Here is a 20,394-nt window from a genome sequence, read left to right as displayed (position 1 = left end):
GATATCCATCAACATTCGAGAGATGTTAAAAATGCAGAATTGCGCGTTCGTCAAACAGCACATTCAAGGAAACGTTTTGCGATCAGCGAAATACTCTTTTTTTTTCAGTGTAACTGAGTACCTTTGTCATACACGCAGGCCAGGAGGCGGCCATGAAGCACCTGTCAATCAAGGAGCTGCTTCCGGAGACGGACCACTTCATGACGTACGAAGGGTCGCTCACCATGCCCGGCTGTCACGAGACGGTCACATGGATTGTCCTCAACAAGCCGATATACATCACCAAGCAACAGGTACACTACACGTCCCTAGCACGCACTCTTCAGTTTTACGCGCCATTCATGCATTCCTGCCATTCATATCCCCTTTCCTGTCATACATTCATATTCTGAGGATTAATGATAGCTGACGCACTTCATGACTACCTGCGTGTAATAGCTTTCGTGACTCTCTGCACTCGTTGCTCATGATCCTTAGACACGTTGTTTAATACTGTGTCGTCGTGGCCAGGATTCGACAATGAACTCGAACTTCGCTGCAGCGAATCGCGGACACTGGGATCGCAAGTCGGTGGAGGTGAGATGCCAGAGGTGGTTGCACTCAGATTTAGGACTATGTTAAAGAATACATTGATGTTGAAATTTCCGCACCTCTTCATTACAGTACTCCTCATAGTCATATCGTGGTTCGTGTATGTAAAACCCCGGCAATTTATTGTAACGTGCAGTTCCTCTTTCAAAATATACGATACTACGATGCATATGTGGGAATTGGCTTAGCATGTTCTGAAGTGAAGTGCTGGGTGACAGCCACAAAGAAATAGACACACACATACACACACACACAAACAAACAAACAAACAAACACACACACACACAGAGAGAGAGGTTGACTCTACTGTTAGCGTTGCATATTTTTAGTGCAGAAGCCAAGTGTGCATGTGCGCACGCGCGCGTGCGCGTGCGCGTGTGTTTGTGTGTCATCGTTTTCACTCCTTTACAATGTACATTTCGTAACGCAGCACAACGGTATTTAAATATGAATCTCTTATCATATAGATAATATTTCGGCCTTATCAAGACCCTGACAGCTAAAAATCTGCCTTTCAGCAAACATTTGCTCCTGGTGCATCCAGCAGGAATGTCAGACACGCGCAAATTTTGACAGTAGAATCTGATACGCCCGATGTCGTACGAATAATTCTTCATAAGTATGTATTCTCACATCAGATTCGCATAACTGTAGTTTGCCGACCCGTCGTACAAACTTTGTTAAACTGTCCCAATATGGAGAATGCTTATTTTCGACTTGCCTAGAACAGCGCAGTTTTGCTAAACTTCAAGTGGTTAGTACAAGTGCCAACGGTTTATCTCTCTATTCTGACTCCTTCACCCCATCCCGCGGTGAAGAGTATACGGAAAACCAAACGCGCGTCCGATTAAACTCCCTGCCTTTGCATCCTCTTCCTTCTGCAGAGACCTGTATTGTCGAGCCCCGCCAATATTCACCCCATGCATCCTGCTGCTATCTATCTATATATATATATATATATATATATATATATATATATAGGCGAGAGATAAATCCAATGGTTCCGGTAGGAAATGCAGTCGAAAAAAGGAAGACGACAAACGTACGAAACGCAGTTTTTACTAAAAGTAAAGTAGTAAAAACTGCGTTTCGTACGTTTGTCGTCTTCCTTTTTTCGACTATATATATATATATATATATATATATATATATATATATATATATATATATATATATAAGGAACAAAAGTGTATACTTGATTGATATGTGGGGTTTAACGTCCCAAAACCACCATATGATTATGAGAGACGCCGTAGTGGAGGGCTCCGGAAATTTTGACCACCTGGGGTTCTTTAACGTGCGCCCAAATCTGAGCACACAAGCCTACAACATTTCCGCCTCCATCGGAAATTCAGCCACCGCAGCCGGGATTCGAACCCGCGACTTGCGGGTCAGCAGCCGAGTACCTTAGCCACTAGACCACCACGGCGGGGCACGAAGTGTATACTTAAGGGCTCGTTTTTCTGTTTTTTACACAATATTAATGAGATCTAACAGACAATAATGCCAAGTAAAGTATAGGGGAAGATAATAGACCGAATTGATATATATATATATATATATATATATATATATATATATATATATATATATACCGTTTCGCTTTTAATATCAACACAACCAACAGCTGGCTCTAAACACGTGGAGCCGAACAGCGTTTCCAACAACACAGCTGACCTCCTTTTCCCTTTTCTTTTAAGTCGAACTCACCTACGAAACTCTCCCGAATAAGTCCTTGAACAGTGACAATATATATAAGGGAAAGAAGTGTGTTTTCACACAATGTTAATGATATCTAACAGTTAATAATGCCAAGGAAAGTATAGAGGAAGTTATCCGACCGAATTACAAATGTGAAGAAATAAAAAATGGGTGAAAAGATAACTTGCCGTGGGCAGGAAGCGAACCTGCGACATTCTAAAAACGCTTTCGATGCTCTACCACTGAGCTACCACGGCGGCTATCCCCCAGCCACTTTATTGGGTTTCTTATATGTGAATTTAAGCGTGGGAGTGTCAGTCAGCGGCTGAATAATAGTCCCTCGTATACAACTTAAAGGCACCATGCCTGCCACTACCAGTACGAGACCCTCGTTAATAAATAAGAAAAAAACTGTATTATATATATATATATATATATATATATATATATATATATATATATATATATATATATATATATATATAAAGTAACGTGAAAGTATAGGCTTGCGAGTGTTCCATTTCAAACTCGCATAACCATTTCCACAATGTTTTTGTTTTGTTTGTTTGTTTGTTTATTAAAATACAGTAAAAGCCAGTGACCATGATCTGTGTAACAAAGTGCCCGCATCTGTACGGCTTGAATGCGGGGCGTAGTTGACGCTAATAAAATTGTGCAACCATTACACTGCGACAAGATCTCTTGACAGGGATGAAGTCTACCCTGAAGATGCTTAAGTGGGCGATTGAATGGGCCTGGTTTACTGGAAAGGTACACAGCGAGAGTGAGAAAGGGAGAGCTCGTTAAGTAAGCCTCATCATTACGGTACTTGACTTTAGCGTTGGATTCCCCGCACTGCGATTTCTCGTCAGGCAAAAAAAAAGAGGGGGGGGGGGGAATGTGTTGGTTTGTCGCTTAAACAACAATAAACGAGGAAGTTCTACGATGAATTCAGTGGCTGGTGCTTCAGATGACTTAGTTTACCGACTGCTCCGAACACCAGAGGGTTTTTTTTTTCACTTGATTGTTTGTTATTGCTTTTCTTGCTTCAACCTTGTTGAAATCCTCATGGTGTCTTCTTGGCTACAGGCGTACCTTAATTACTTCGGGGCGCATATTGCCTTCCTTTACGCGTCGTTTTTTTTTTTCTGAATTTCAACAACTAGCTTTGGGACGATGTCTCGCTCAGTGAAATGTACTTACTGTGCCATAAATACCACCTCCGTTAACCAAATGCAGCGAATGGGGGAATCTCGGCGCCCCGTATTGTCGAAACGTATAGTTCATATCGTCATAATGTCACAAGCTGGAAGATTAGAATAACAAGAAAAAATATGTTTGGCCACTCAAAATAGGTTTTAAAAAAGCCAAGCAATAAAACACGCGCACATTTAGCGTTTTGTGCTTCAACGTATCGTTGCAGCTGAGAACAAATAGGTACGCGGAATCCACAAAAAAAGAAAGAAAGGATGTAGAACTACAAGTCAAGAAAAGGAAAAAAAAAAGCCGGATCCTTCTGCCGTTGTTTGCGTCCAATCTCCTGGACCCTTGCGACAGCCCTTCTTCGGCTGCAGTGCAGGTTTTCGTGGCATAGCAATTGCCCGACTTTTTCACGTTGTGTTTCATTTTCATTTATTTTGTATAAACAGCTCTGTACTGGCTAAAGTTTTGTTCGCTAAAGAAGAGGAAAAAAAAACATGGAGAATACAGAGCGAAGAAACCCAGCTACCTTGCGTAACGTGGCGTATTTCCTCTCGTTCGCACTGACTCCGCACAGGCGTAGCGGCGACGAATAGGAGCTCGCCGCACAATGCGAACTCCTCGTTGCGCCACGCGCGTAGAAACAACGCGACGGACTCGCGCAGATTAGCAAAGGAGACCGCCTTTCCTCGAAACAAGACGCCGGAGTAATTAGTCTCGCCGCTTCGGCCGAGCGGGGGAACAAAAAGCACCCGAAATAAGCGGAACGGAGAGGCAAAGATCTCAACAACGCGCCATCGTTTACGGTGGAGGGGGCGAGTCATGCAAAACAATGTGCCCACGTCCCTTATTCACGCACATCTTATTTCGCTTCTTCTTCTTCTTCGCCCCGCGAGGCGCATCTCCTCGTCAGTCATGCGACCGGCCCACGTTCGTGGCGGTGTCACGTTTTATTATATTGTGCCAGCAAGCGTTTCCGCGCTTAACTCGTTTTTGTTGCTTTTCATTCCTCCTCGCTCGCTTTTTTCTTTTTCTCTTGTTGCGAGCTCATGCCGGGTCTCGTTCATATGCATGCGCGCCCGAACCTTGTAAGCCAATATCTGCCAGCGCGAGGCCTGTTAGGCTTACGTATATGCGCGACCGGAAAGTAGCGCGGCAAAGCGCCCGTAGCTGGCTGTCTTCTCGGCTTTCTCCGGCGAACGGTGGCGCCCTGCGCGGAGGGAAGCTGGTCTGCGCTGCGTGTGCGAGCTGGTGCGGAACTGATTTCGGTCAGAAACATAACTGCCTCTCCCCTCCTCCTCTTCCTATTCTGAGCGTTACGTGTGGCTGGGGAAATAGGGAGGCAGGAAAATGTTCTCCTAATTATACGCCCCCTCCCCCCCCCCAAAAAAAAGAGAAAAACATGAAAAACTATAACGAAGCTGAAGTTTCTATATCGCGTAATGTTTGGCTGGCCGTGTACCATTTCTAGCTTGTGTGTCTGAGCGAAGAATTGGTGCCACGGTTTCTCTCTCTAAGTTCTCTTACGATGTCTGAAACTTTCTCGACACGGAAAACCATCACCCTCTCCAAAAAAGAAGATGCTATGTCAAGCTTAGCTCTCCGAAATAATGTAATAAAACCAACAAACGGTCCCTGTTATCATAATAACATCTCATAAGAAAGCAACCGGCACTTGACCCACGATAACTTAATTTTCTTCTTTAGCGGTTACTTCAAACAGTCACTCTCCACGTCTTCTTCGAGCTCTCATAACGATTTCTTTTTGTTTTAAATAATTGCGCTGTGATAAGCGGAAGAGCAAATTAGTTCTTCCCATTTTCAAAGATACCGTGTCACGGATGCTGCTGCAGAGAAACTACAAGTAACTGAAAGCTGTCCCGCATTTTTAAATAAGGTTCTTGAATCGTATGACACGTTCATCACTATAGAGACTAGGAAAAGAAGTCGCGGAGAAAAAAATTGAAAAAGTGTGACAGCCGCGATGTCACCTTTTTGTGATGAGCCTAGAAAAGTACACATATAGAAGGACTGCTCAATTATTATTCAGCGCCCATCCTTTGAATCTGACGCGCGGTTCATTTTCTGTCCTAATCCCGGCACGTCACTCAGTTCGAAGGCAAAGAAATCCTTTTTCATTTTATGAATGCGAATGCTGCACGAGCAATGCTATATTTGTGCTAGAGGTGTCATCTCCCACGCCTAATGACAATGGGGATAAAAATTTTTGAATAACCAAGACACCGGCTGCGTTGTGTCTTATATACACGAACCTTCATGACCTCCCAATCGAGCAGTTTCAGGCTGTGTATAAATGAAGATTCCTTTTTATACGACAGGAGTCCCACGCACCTTCACCCAATTTTTATTTATAATGAAAACGGCTTTAAGGTACCGAGGCCAAAAACATTTCATGCATTCAAGCCGGTGCATCGAGCATATCATCTATTCTAAATTCACGTTTAAAAATGACAAGGTATGCTTCGCTGTATTCCACAAGTACTCCGTGGACAACAAATAAGAAAAAAAGAAAGCTTTACTTCACTAAAACCCTGTCTCTGGGTGTTTATTATAAAGTTTTCGTATGGAATTGCTCGTATACGATAAAGTGAGCCGTGTAGATAGTCACGAAAGAGCTACGCTTCACGTTATCTGGGAAAACTATCCATCCTCTTGCGTGCGACATTGATGATGCGTATTTTGCTTATATTGTCACATCAAGTCAGTCGTGAGAACGATAAAATGGTCCCCTCATCGGAACGTTGGCTGCAGCCGATGAATATTTCATTCAACCATCGTTTATTGGGAGAAAGAAAATAGACAGTACAAAATAATATTAATAATAATAATATTAATAATAATAATAATAATAATAATAGTTTTGCGAGCGCCGAGACAAAATGAATTTGTTAATCATATTAATACAAAATATTTCACAATAAAGTGAAAATAAAGAACACGACTAAAAAACCACGCGCAACTTATAAAAGCAGCTTTTTTTTTTCTTTAGGAGGCGCAAAAACTGACAAAAAGAGTGGTCACGTGCTTTATAGAAGCCGAAGAGGAGAGGGTTAATTAGCAGCGAAATTTTCTAAATCGAGACCGAGCGTATTCTCGCGTCCTATTTGTTAGTTTATGTATACAATTGATAGTTGAAGAGTAACCGGCCCTCAGCCTACAGCGTGGCGCTCCTCAGCAGGAGCAGCGCAAACAGTTCTCGCGGGTGGTCGAATTTCGAATAAACTTTTTGAGCACTGCGGTAGAACTCCGGTGTTGCCACACACTGATGCTCGTGTCCGTCCTCGTGTGAAAGACAGAAAAAAAGTATAGATTTTCGAAATGCCAACTTATATATCTCCTCCATTCGCCTCATTCAGCTAATACAAAACTGTCGTTCACTAAAGGAAACAACAGAGTTGCCAGTAGCGAAATAATTCCGTGCGTCGTTTCAAAGTTCCACAGCTGAAGGATGCTCAATCTCAGATCTCACTGAGGTAGCCTGTCGCTGTTAGCTTCACTAAACTTCGATTCTCAACTTGAAAAAAACACTATCATGAAACACACTGAAAATACAGCTTAGCATGTTCGAAGCTGACAAAGCCAGCGGTTCCGGTTAACTGAATAAAGAAAACGTTTAAGCCAAACGTTTAAGCCGAAAGCATTCTATGAATTCAAGGCGACCTTGTAACTCCGCAAGGGGTCCCTTTGAAAACAGGCCGCCAGACATATTTTGTCGCCCTTGTTCGGAGCGATAATTTTGAAGTTCGTAGATGAAATTTTGAAGCCTCGCGGGCGTTCGCAGTTGACGTGCATTGGTGGCGCATCAAAAGAGGACTTCCGTTCGGAGATTTTGGAAGTCCTTTTTTTGCTCTTTTAGGTGCTGTCCCAACTGCGCCCTTTCATCCTCGTGAATTCAACTACGTCGGTCGTAATCTTCAACACAAGGACAGAAAAAAAATTGAAAGCCTGTGTGTGAAAACACTGCACCCTACTACATAATAACATGGATAGGGTCGGATACAGTCATCAACATAAAAAAATTCAAGGATGAAGTGTAAAATGATTGTTCTGAGGAAGGACACTATTTCTAGAACACAGCGAAATGGACTCTTGAGAAATGCCGAGGCAAGCTGAAACATAATTGAGTCCAGCCGCTGAACGGTGAAAAATGGCATTTTCATTGTGAAAATATTTGCTGTCGCGACAATCCTAGACCCCGTCTTTTTTTCACAAAATCTGCTATTTCTTTTACTTTTTAGATGTCGTCCTTTGTTATTTCTCGTTCTTTTTGTCGGCGTTTTCTTAATCGATGAAATTAAAAAAAAAGACCAATCATGCCTTCTTACTCAATGATAGGCAGTGTCCTTTTTTTTTCGTTTACTGGCATGGCGCAAAAAATAACACTTTGTAAGCTTGCGAAAGTCAATTTAGGACTCGCGAGAAAAGAATATTTATTCAGAAGAAAAATTAAACGTTGGTACAACGTTGATTTCAAATTGAGCAAACGGTCCATGCAGCGTCGGACTTATTCTTGTCTTAAGTGGTTAGTGGAGGAGCACTTTGTCAACTTGCTTAGTATTACCAAAAGCAGTACACGTCCGTTTCAGAATATCTGTTTTCGTGTGATTATTTTTTTTCCTCTCGTTTTTAACAGCCAAGATTGCTGACAGCATGAACCTTAAGTTATCTGAGGGGTTATGATTGGTCGTCTTCTAAAGTTACATTTTGAATCGCTGTGGACCTCGCGCTGAAGAGAGTCTTCGTCATTTGTGTTAAGTCGTCAGAAATTGCACAAGGTTTACAAAAAAGAGAAAAAAAACAGTCCTTTGCTGCACAGATGTACAAATCGTACTGTAATCGCTTTGTATGATAATTATCAGCGTATTCCGACGTTCGTCTTCTGGCTCGCTAATTGATTTTGTAGTTTCGACAGCTCCAGTTTCGGAGGAGAAAAGTTGAGCAGTGAGCACTCTTCTTGCACAGAGTAATCGCTCGTGACTGCACCAGTGATTAGCCGTTGTGGGTTCCGCCGCACCAACTTAACCTATTATAATAAAACTGTGTAAAGCTAAGTTCTGGCGTTTCGTAATTATAATCGTCAATTAATCAAACAATCAATCGATCAACCAATCAATCATTTATTGATTTAACGTGGCTCAAAACAACCATGGTGTGTTAGTGCTGACACACGCAAAAGTAAGACGATAAATATAAACAATACAATACATACAGTCTTCAGAAAAAGAAATGAAATAAAAATAGTGAAAACGCACAGACAAAAAGAAATCAGCGCAAAACGGGAAGAGTATACTGATAAAACAGAACCATAGAATGAGAGCGAAAAATAATTGAGAATATACACAACTATGTAGAAACCTTCATGAAAGACGTAAAAGGGAAGACTCTACACATTGTGAGAAAGTCTTTTAAGACAGGGCAGAGTGGAGACAAAAACAATGACACTGCAAGACTGTGAAAAACATCAAGAACGCGAAAGTTGCCATTATAAAAACTTTGTATTCTGTGAACAGTAGGGCGTCGAAAGAAGTTGGCTGGTACATGAAATGGTCGATTATCTCGAATTAACCTACGACGAATCCGAAAACTTACACAACGGGGAAGGAAAGGACACAGTATTATACCGTGAAGTTATTAGTAATGAAGTAATAAGATCAGCGCGATTTCGTTGGCAGTGAAGTAATGGCGATAATAATAATCTGGCAGTATTAGAAGGAGATCCAGAGGCATTTCTAGCGAAACGATGGTTGTAAATGCTTATGATTTTTTTCTGGACTCGCTCAATCGCGTCACTGCCAGATTTAGGAATGCCATTCCAGATCACAGATGCATATTCAAGTTGAGGAAGACGAATTGCGGTTTACAATTTCCGGAAGGCTGCAGTAAAACAGAATTCTCGAGAGATTATGCAAACAAAGCCGTGAGAACGAAGGCCACAGATGACAGCACATTTAGTGCTAGCAGAATAATTTAGCATGCTATCAAAAAGAACGCCAAGATCACTGAATTCATATACTTTACATTACAACATAGTATTGACAGAGTACGAAAATGACAGAACGGATGTTTCGCGAGATGTATTCATGAAGTTGGTCTTTGAAGCACATTCAGACAAAGGTCATTGTTATAACACCATTCGGAAAAATAACACAAATATGACTTTCAACAAGCGACAGTCTTTGACTGAATGAATTTTTTAAATATCTTGATGGCATTGACATACAAGAGAAAAGAAGAATAATGAATTGCAAAAGAAACATCGTTGACATAAATTTAAAAATTTAGCAGATCCCACGTACAGTGGGAATCAGTGATATGCCAAGCACTTGTGAGAAATGTTGATGTGCCATTTTAAAATCAGGACAACGTTACGAGTTGAAGGTAAATGATGCCGTACATAAAAAACGAATGGTGGGCATGGTGTAAACCACTACCCACCATTATAGTGGATTAATGTAGTGGGTGAATGCTGGAAAACGTCCACTATGGCGCATGGTGGGATATGGTGGGTGCTGCAGTTCCGGCAACGCTTCAGCGCGACATGGCGTCAGAATCACCGTGACGAGCTGCCACAAAAAATAAAATAGAATTGTATGCAAAAAAAAACGATGAAAAACGATGTAAAAAACGCCCGTCCCGTAAAAAAAAAAGCTGCCACGGAGGATCGAACGTGCAACCTGTCGATTCCCGTTCGGAGACACTAACCACTGCGATATACCAACATGACATATTTAGTGTGTTAAATAGCTAGTTAACATACAAACTTACGGTTCAACTTCATCTTTGTTTGTCGAGTACTCGACATAGACAAAATCTGCACCTGCCACTAAAATTTTCACAATTATTGAACACAAGCAACTGCTGCCTGTAACGATTGCCACTGCGATAATGGCACCAGCGCTATGTTTTTTTTTTTTTTTTACAATTCACAACCGCAAGAAAACAAAAAACCGAATGGACTGGGGAGCAGCTACAGTTTACCGGCGGGGTCTGACAAGTTTAATATCCGTTTCGCGCTCGTTCCAAAGAACGACATCTGTTCACGCTTTATGACGCCTCTAAGCTCAATCCATAGATACACCCACATAATTTAATTGATTGAGTATTGGGATGCTTTTAGCGCAACGTAGAGGGCAGTCGTGCCAGCGCACTGCTGTAGCTCTTTCGCCAAAGCAACAACTACATAACGGCTTGGCCAAAACGAATGCAGTGTGCCGGAAGCATTACGCTATCATATTGGTTCCCCAAGCATACGAATTGCCAAGTCTGTGTTCTCGCATAAAAGCTAGAGAAGTGCCGGCGAGTGCAACCGGCAGCTGTCGGTGAGGGGAGACGTACGTTCTCTGGGAGTGCTGGAATCACGTCGCATCAATGTTTGTTGCTTCTTGCGCGGACTCCGTACCCTATGAAAAATGCTTTTTTTAAGGTAATTGATGCCAAGGCTGTGCTGTATTGCCATTCTTATTCGTCGAAATTGTGTATTCTGAAACCCAGAAACACGGATAACACAATTGTACGGGCTCGGTTGGTAGGCCTAACCTTTGGTGGAAATCATGGTGGTAGAACATATGTAGTGTACAAATACCAGCTTGGTACACACTATAAATTGCCCGCCATTATAAGCCCACCCATAATCTTCTTACTGCTTCCCAGCATTATCGCAATGGTGGGCAGAGCTTCTCAGCTTGGTACACCATGTGGCCCACCATAATAAGCACCACCATAATAAGCACCATCTGCTTAGCGCTTCCCAACATTATCGCAATGGTGGGAGCCCACCATTGCGATAATGCCCACTATATCACATCTCACACCATTATTCATCTCACACCACCATTGCCCACTATATAACATCTACTATCCACCACCGTTTCCACTTCACCCATCTCCTGTACACCATACCACCCAGTATGTCCCGGCATATCCACCATAATTTCCACTACGTCCCACCATACCCATCATAATTCCTACCATACCCACTATTATTTCCACTTCGCCTACCGTGTTTTCCAGTATCCACCATGGCAGTTTTTCCGATAGGGATGACTTCCGTGTCATGATTATCATGTTTGGATGTGTCCTTTACCTTCTTCATCAATTCACGTCATCCGATACCAAGTTTCGTATATTTGGAAACAGCCGAGAGAGTGCAATGAGCGTGGTATGTTGTCATGTTCTCACATGAAACGCGTGTAATGATTATCATGTTTGCACTAGTCATACATTTAGTCATCCATTGACGTCACGTAACACCAAATTTGGTATATGTGGAGCTAGCAAAACAGCCGTAAGCGCATCGTGAAGGGCCCAATATACTCCAATGTAGCGTTGACGCGCGCGCGCACTGGGCACAGTGACGCTACCTTAGCAAAACGCGAGCACTCTATAGTATGACGCCAGGCGCGACCATGGAGCGTCCGTCGTCGCAGCCCGATGGCATCCGGCGCGAAATGTGACATGCTGCATTTCGCGCTGATGCGTTACTCAGACAACACTGCTTCGATCTTCTTCTTTTCGTGACGGAGGGACGCCGGACACGCTGAAACGCGCATGCGTCCAAGCAACGCAGCGCAGCGCGCGCCTGCGAGTATATGGCGGGACCGGCGCTTGGCGTGGCAACACCACCGTGACACGACGAAATGAACGCCGGCGAGCACGCGCACCACGTCACGTCGAAATGTATTGGCGCCTTGACTGGGGCTTGTAGTCATGTTGTCACATGACATGCATCTCATGATTATCATGTTCGCACCACTCACATAGCTTTGTAATCCATTGGCGTCACGTAATACCTAATTTGACATTAGTAAGGCTAGCGAAACAGCCGCGAGCGCATCAGTGTGGCATGTAGTCATGTTACATGACACGTATGTCGTGATTATCATGTTTGGATGTCTCATTTACCAATGTTGTCCATTCGCGTCGCGTAATGTCGAGTTTGGTACATGTGAAGCTAGCGAAACGACCGCGAGCGCAATATGAGCGTAGCATGTAGTCATATTGTTACATGATACGCATCTCATGTTTATCATGTTTGCACCAGTACCATACCTTCGTCATCAATTCACGTCCCGTAATACCAAATTTAGTATAAGTGAAGCTAGCAAAACGGCCGCCAGCGCATCATGAGTGTGGCATGTAGTCATGTTGTTACATGACACGCATGTCATCATTTTCATGTTAGAGTCTGTCGCTTGTGTTTGCCATGCAATCATGCCATATCATACCAGTTTTGCAACATGTCATGTGAACCCGCTACGGTGGTCTAGTGGCTAAGGTACTCGGCTGCTGACCCGCAGGTCGCGGGTTCGAATCCCGGCTGTGGTGGCTGCATTTCCGATGGAGGCGGAAATGTTGTAGGCCCGTGTACTCAGATTTGGGTGCACGTAAAGAACCCCAGGTGGTCAAAATTTCCGGAGCGCTCCACTACGGCGTCTCTCATAATCAAATGGTGGTTTTAAGACGTTAAACCCCACATATCAATCAACATGTCATGTGAACGAAACCACCGCATGAGCTGCAAGACCATGAAATCTAAATCATGACATTCAAGACAAGTCATGATTTTCATGTTATTACTGGTCAAACATGTTTTTCACACAGTCATGTTATGCGATACCAAGTTTAGTATCGATACCATTATCGAAACGGGCAGGAGAGCTAAAAGTCGTAGATAGATAGATAGATAGATAGATAGATAGATAGATAGATAGATAGATAGATAGATAGATAGATAGATAGATAGATAGATAGATAGATAGATAGATAGATAGATAGATAGATAGATAGATAGATAGATAGATAGATAGAAGACGTTGGCAATTTACGGCAACATAACATGATCTATTAAGCAGATAGGTGTACAGGCGATTCACAACAGACGAGTCAAAATCGAAATTTTCAAGTTTAGCCAAGAACAGTCAGTGGCCAACTACGCCAAAAGTCTTGCTCCGGTTACAGTCAACCTGTCCTATCTGAGAAATAGGGGAGGCACTTTTCGTCATGAAACTAGCAATATTTGTGGTAGTTGAGATGCTCGAGAGTTACCCGTGTTGATTAGGAATCGGTCAATTATTCCCACCAACATACAATATGAGAGCCAGCTCAAAGATCTTCGATGTGGCACACTGCAGAGAAATCGGGCGATAATTAGAAACATCAGTTTGGCAGTCCGCCTTATATACTGAAAAAACACGTGCAGTTTTCCACATGCTGCAAAATGCGGAAGCGTTCAGACAGTTACGAAATATTGTAGTCAGTACGGAGGCAAACATACTACCGTAAGCCTTTAGTACGGCTGAAGGGATGCCATCCGGGCCACAGGATAAGGACTGTTTTAGGCGCCTATGCATGAGCAGATAATAATAATAATAATAATAATAATAATAATAATAATAATAATAATAATAATAATGTTAGCCGTGGCCGGGATTCAACCCGCGAGTTACGGGTACCCGCTACAGCACCGCAACAAATTCTGGCTGTTCGCGTCACGGGACAAAAGATGCGTAGGACGAGAAACTTGCGCGAACCGATGAACTTGACTGGTCGAGTGTTTTTCCACCGACACAAATAGTAGACGTGGCGTACAAGTAAACACAAGGGTGTTTTATTTCGCCGGTACGACGAAATGACGCGAAAAGCTTATCTTCGAAGGCAAGACCCCTTGCGAAGCGAACGAATGTCGTGCCATTTCTGTGTATTTGAAACAGCGGAGTGTATGTTACGTACAAAAGGAATTCATCATTATACAACTGTTGGACACTGTTGATGAGATGATGTGTGTCGTGGGCGAGAAAAACACTGAAATCTTTGAGGTTATATTTGTTTGTTTGCTCAGTATAGTCAATAATAATATTATACAAACTCACTCTGTCAATATTCATCATACAAGAGCCATTGCTTCACTTGCTTTCATCGTAACACTAAGGGAGGAGCTCCGAATTTTTCTACAGCATTTTCCCGATCAACATTCCCTTCTGTCTTCAAAACATTGATGATGGTAATATTCATTGGAACGGCGCCTGAAAGGATATCGTGAAAAATGTTAGCCATCTCTGTGAATGGCAGCATCCACCTTACAGACACATAGATACTCCTTGCAATCCCTTCGCAGCGTAGCATCTACAGTCGGTGAGTGGTGCCACGCTGCACTGTGTAAAGGGGACTGGGGACTTTGCGTGAGTTCAAACTCAATGAGTGAAGCCCGGCAATTAACCGCTGCCCCGCCGTTCTATTGCAGCTCTACCTTCTGCGAAAGCTGATGCAAGGCGACGAGCTGAACGCCAAGGCTCCGCTGTCGGACAACTTCCGGCCCACACTTCCGGTCAATCAGAGACTCGTTCGAACCAACATTGACTTCAAGTGGAAACAGGTCGGTGCATTCAGTCTCCCGAGTTGAACTCGCTTGTAACAATGCATTTCTGTGAACTCGCAATCCAATTGGGAAAAGGGGCTTCTACGCTGTATTACATGGAACGCTTCCCAGAAGTAATACTCCCGTAGTGCTCTACGGCCTTCCCACAGATCGCGTGGCGTTATGACGGCGCTGTTTTTTAATGTGTTCGAGAACTCTAGTGGCATTATTTTCGCTATAGTAAGCTAATTATTGACATAGAAAACGAAGGTGAGAGTTCTATGTTTGAATTTAGCACCAGAAACTAATCACGTGAACATCGGTGTGACGTGACAACTTTTAAGGTCCTTTTTTATGTTGTTAAGGAGGTTTTCACATTGGATCAAAGAAAATTTCCGAATCATGTGTTCAGACTTTCTGTCCTTAGAAACGCAGTCTAAATCATTTTTATCGACTACCCTTTACGTAGGCCCCTAGCAGACACCGTCAAAATTAATAACGTCAAGCCTAGCTGGTGCGGAAACTCCACGGTAGTGTCGCCACTTATATATTTTTTTTCTGCGCGTTTTCTTGCTCACCAAGCATCTTCCCGCACTAAAAGTCCCGCTTTTGTCATTGTAAAATTTTAATTTACTCGGACGAAAAAAATCAATTCTACTCTCTAGTGCCGCTTTACACATAGAAAACAACATTCACAATTGGGGTGGATCACAGCCAACAGTGTAAGTACACGTGCCTACGTAAAAGGGACAATAAAGGGAAACAATGAGTTGTTTTAGATTCATGGACTGCCCTCTGAGAACTCTAATGTCAAAGGTTTTACTATCATAAGTTTATTATTCGCGGAAAAAATCAAGGTTTAAGCTTACATTTTAAATTTTGCGCCGTCATCTCTGCGCTTGACATAAGAAATAGCACAAGGTATTTTTCGTATTTCTGCGACATTGGCTCGATTAAATTTTCTAAGGCTTCGTATGCTAAGTCTATAGCGTCCACAGATTACGATGTATTTCAATTTCATCTATAGAAGCTACGGAGGACCAAGTAAACGCCTTAAAAAATTGATGACGTCACAGCGTTTGGTGCGGGAATCTCAGAGGGGCGTTTCCACCCGCAGTTTCTTTTAACGCGTTTTCTCGCTTACCAAGTGTCGTGTCGCGGCAAAAGTTGTGTTTCCGAGATTTTCTAATTGTACTTCTCTAGTACGCGGAAAGGCAGGCGTATTGCTCTTTAGTGTCCCTGTAGTAAAGGGCCACTCAAAACCCCACGTTCAAAGACGAGGGGGTCGTTTTTTTTTTCTTTTATCTCCTTCGCACACGCGATGCATCCCCCTCGCCCCTTAGTTCGTAAAAGCACGTGAACAATATCAGCACTAAGCGCTAGAGCCTATCAGGATCTCGCGCTTCTCGGCGACACGCTGTTGTGGTCGGTTGCGCAGCTGCAAACACACAAAATTAAGTGTGGTCGATTGATTGTGCACAACATTCAAGCGAGACGAGGAAGAGGAGATGGGCGACTGCATGACAAAGCAGTGCAGGAGACTAATCACATTTGATGTTTCACATATATGGACCAATCAAGAACGTGTACGCTATAGACGTCACGCGAACTACCGTCTGCGTCACAAAAGTGCGCAAGACGGTCAAAAATATCAGGAGAGAACATTGCACTTTTTTTGCATTTTGAGAGCCTAGTGATTGATTGATTGATTTGTGGGGTTTAACGTCCCAAAACCACCGTATGATTATGAGAGACGGCGTAGTGGAGGGATCCGGAAATTTTGACCACCTGGGGTTCTTTAACGTGCACCCAAATCTGAGTACACGGGCCTACAACATTTCCGCCTCCATCGGAAATGCAGGAGAGCCTGGTGAGTTACCCTTTATAATAAAGAGATTGAAAACATAAACAATGGAAGATAAGAAGAAATAAAAGAACTAGAATAAAAAACATGATGGTAACAAATCTTAACGTAAGATCATACAGCAAATAGTTCACACGGCCCTGCGAACAGCAACGATAAGATCACTGCGGGTAAAATGCTACTCACATAGAGCAAAACGAATATGTCGTGATATCTCACATTACAAAAAAAGCAGCATGTGTAAATAAATGAAATAAAAATCTAACCGCGTATTTAGTATAGCGAACACAGTGCGAGTACCATCTATTGCTTAACGGATATTGCCAATCCGCACGCCAATACAAGGAAACCCTGGCGACACAGTACCAGCCATCCGAAACTGTCATCTTAAGACAAATAATGACTGTGAGTTTTAAAAAAATTAAGCTGGACGAATCTGCCAGTTTTTTTATTACGAAATGGGGACGAAGGTACTGTGAACCATTTTACGATATTAGAAAGAATTTGGCTAGTCATGGTGGTTTTTAAACGCGATATATCACTGTCGTCTTTAAAATGCAGCTGTCACGGTGCAAAAGTCTTCGGTCGCTCTTTCAGAAGAATCGTGCGTGAGTGATTGAATAATTTCTGTGCTTGGGAATGACTTACAACTGTCCGTCGTAAAAAAAAAAAAAACTTATATCTCACACTGTTATTTATTTATTTTTCATTTGTACGGTAACGTGTTTCCAGTACGCTAATATCTTAGGGAGCTGTAATTCTTTTGTTCTATTAGTAACGCATTCCGACATGCCAGTCAGAGTTGCTACGAATGTTGCCTTACACATTTTCTTTTCAACTAGCATAAATATATCCTCATGTGTCTTATGTTTCTCACTCATTGTTTTCCAGGGCTCCAACTGCCCATCCATGTACAAAAATATGTATTATCAAGGTAAGTGAGCACGATGAATGAAATTTATTCGATTACAATATGCACTAAATATATAAAATTTGCGAATGTAACGGTCAGGCACAAGAACAACAAGATTCAATCTGTTCGATGTGTGCGGCCGTTAATTTGCACAATTTATACCTCTCTAAAAATGCCCCAATTAATTCGTTCAAATACAATTTCTTCTGAACTAGATCACGAAACCCTGTGTTGCGATATTTCAGCTGTTTCAGCGATATTTCAGCTGTTGCGATATTTCAGCTGTTAAGGTGTTTAGTAATCTCGAGATACTAACGCGAAATATTTGAGAGAGCTCACGATACACAAAATACTTATGACGCAACGAATGTATGAACGGGTACTGTTGACAGATGTGAAAGCAGTGACCCCATACAGGTGGTATGTTAATCACTGAATAAACACCCCAAGAAAGCCTAATCCAGCGACCAGCAAAAAATAGAGAATAAAGTACGAATGGGGTCCTGCTTTTGTTCTGTGAGTACCCACACTAGTGTATGCCAATGAGTACCCTTATTGGTACCCGCATTCCCACTAGAGTTCCCTGGGTACCCGGAGGCACTGGCAATCAAACCGAACGAAACCAACTCATTTAATTTTGCGTGCTTCCCGTCTGTTACCCAGATAGTGAGCACGAACGCCACTTGAGTTCATGAAAACCACGTGGCAGACTGAACAAACTCTTCAAAACGCGATAATGTGTCAGTGGTGGCGTCGTTGATTGTCGGTGAAAGATCGGTGTTGTCATTAAGCATAAATTCTAGATAGACTGAAATGGCATGATAAAAATGTTTCATCTCGGCTAAAATCTAACCAGGCCTTCAGTATCACAAGCAGATACCACGGAGCCACGATATTACTTTAAACCGCTTGGAAACAAAAGCACTGAAAGGATGCCATGTGCTGGGTGCAGTCTAGCTTCTTAACGCATCTTTTAATGTATGACGGAAGCGCTGAATTTTCAAGTGGCGTCCAAACACGGGACTTGCGCAAAGAATAGGTGGTCTATAGCTGCCCACCTGCTGTATGTTCAGCTGCGCAAATGAGTGGGGCACCTTACGGACGAGTGGTGGAATCTTAGCTGATTTGCAAAAAGGAATATTTATGGCCTACTGGATACCTCGCAGCTGTACTTGTAGTAGACATTCTAGTATAGTTCGAAAGGGACAATGCTATGAGCGCAAACGTTACTTTCCTTGGGACATTAATGGTTGAAGGTGACGTGAACGCGGCCCCAATAGCAGTACCGCATTCTTCTGCGGAAGGCGAAGTTCAAGCATACTCCAAGTTTGGATGGGAAGGGCTGCAGTGAACAGTGGCTATTTAGATGGAGCAACGAAATTAAGAAATTTGGAGCCGTATAATGAAACTATGTGTTAAGTAACCATGATAACTCCCGTTTGTTCCCTGACCCACTCTGTTCACTTCCTCTTTCTTAAGGCGTAACTTAAAAGAGAGACAAAAAGAGCAGAGTGGGTCAGGGAACAGACGGTGGTTAGGGATATTATAATTGAAAACAAGAAAAATAAATTGACATGGGTAGGGCTGGAATGCGTAGGCGGAATAACCACTGGTCGTTAAGGGTAACTGACTGTATTCCAACAGAAGGCATACGTGTGAGAGGGAAGCAAAAAATTACGTGGCCAGATGAGATTAAAAAGTTTGCAGATCTAACGTGGCAGCAGAAAGCACAGCACTAGGTTAATTCGAGGAACATGGGAGCGGCTTTTTCCCTGCAGTGGGCGTAGTCAGGCTGCTGCTGATGGTGCTGATGATGATGAATGAAATTAGTTCACACAGGACGGGGTAGGATGGAAATTATATGGAGAGGCATTCGTAGGTCAGTGAAAACCTAAAAGAAACTTGATGGTGCTGGCAATTATGACGCATGGTGCTAAGAATAATAGAGAAACGTGTAGTTCAAATACGAAGTAACATTTTCCTTTATCTCCTCCATCCCTACATTCATCTAACTTTTGTTACCCCTCTTATTCTCCGTCGCCATCCCGACCGCAGCAAACACGAAGTTCGTAGGACCGTGAAGATGTGACGACGACGCTGCCCAAGAATTGGGCGAACCCCGGATGTGCCGGGACACTGTTCGACGCCCGAGAGCTTAGAAGAAGAGGCGACTTCAACCACCACTTCGGCTGCTGTTCTGTGCGTGTGTGGCGTGCGCTCTTCAAGAAAAAAAGCGTGGCTGTGTATGTGCGTGAAGTTTTCGACGGGCTGCTCCCAGCGCTGCTCGAGAGCGTCAGTGATTAACAGATTCAGAAACTCCGGTGTTTCCTGTTCTTGATCACCTGTCAATACCAAAACGAACAATTGACTGCCCCATGCGTGTTCTGCTCGGGCGTGACGTGCAGCTTCGAGAAGTTCGCTCTTTGTTGTGCGAGATAGTTTTGTTTTGTGTTTGTAAGTGAGTGTGTGCTCGCTATACCTGGAGGTGCTGCTGTAGCGGATTGAAGGAGATTTACGCACTGTCTCTGCGTGACCGCAAGAATGCGTCGAAAAAAATTGTGTGCTCGATAATTAGTGATGCATGCTTCCGACAATGTTGATGCACATAATGAATGTTCTCGGTCGAAATTTTGTAGGCTATTTACAGCTGCCAAAGGCTTGTCGAATAGTTGCGTGTGCGACACATGTCTAGTCGAAAGTGTCGTCGTTGAGTTGAGAAACTATAAAGTTAAAAATTCTTCTGTGCGATTG

At 43.0% G+C, this 20,394-nt stretch overlaps 1 protein-coding gene across 1 annotated transcript in view; it reads left to right on the top strand.

The window, feature by feature from the left end:
• The window catches only part of CARPB (Carbonic anhydrase-related protein B), a 206,795-nt gene extending 186,631 nt beyond the window's left edge, over positions 1 to 20,164 (top strand). The window contains exons 7-10 of the mRNA XM_037420470.2: positions 139 to 293; positions 14,753 to 14,884; positions 17,622 to 17,664; positions 19,699 to 20,164. Of these exons, the coding sequence (XP_037276367.1) occupies positions 139 to 293; positions 14,753 to 14,884; positions 17,622 to 17,664; positions 19,699 to 19,724 (356 nt within the window). The 3' untranslated portion in view covers positions 19,725 to 20,164. The remainder of the gene's footprint in view (positions 1 to 138; positions 294 to 14,752; positions 14,885 to 17,621; positions 17,665 to 19,698) is intronic.
• Positions 20,165 to 20,394: the final 230 nt, after the last annotated feature.

The sequence above is a fragment of the Rhipicephalus microplus genome, chromosome 2, assembly GCF_043290135.1.
Source record: "Rhipicephalus microplus isolate Deutch F79 chromosome 2, USDA_Rmic, whole genome shotgun sequence".
NCBI lineage: Eukaryota > Metazoa > Arthropoda > Arachnida > Ixodida > Ixodidae > Rhipicephalus > Rhipicephalus microplus.
The sequence above is the reverse complement of the archived record's forward strand: the minus strand, read 5'-3'. Positions and strand labels throughout refer to the sequence as shown.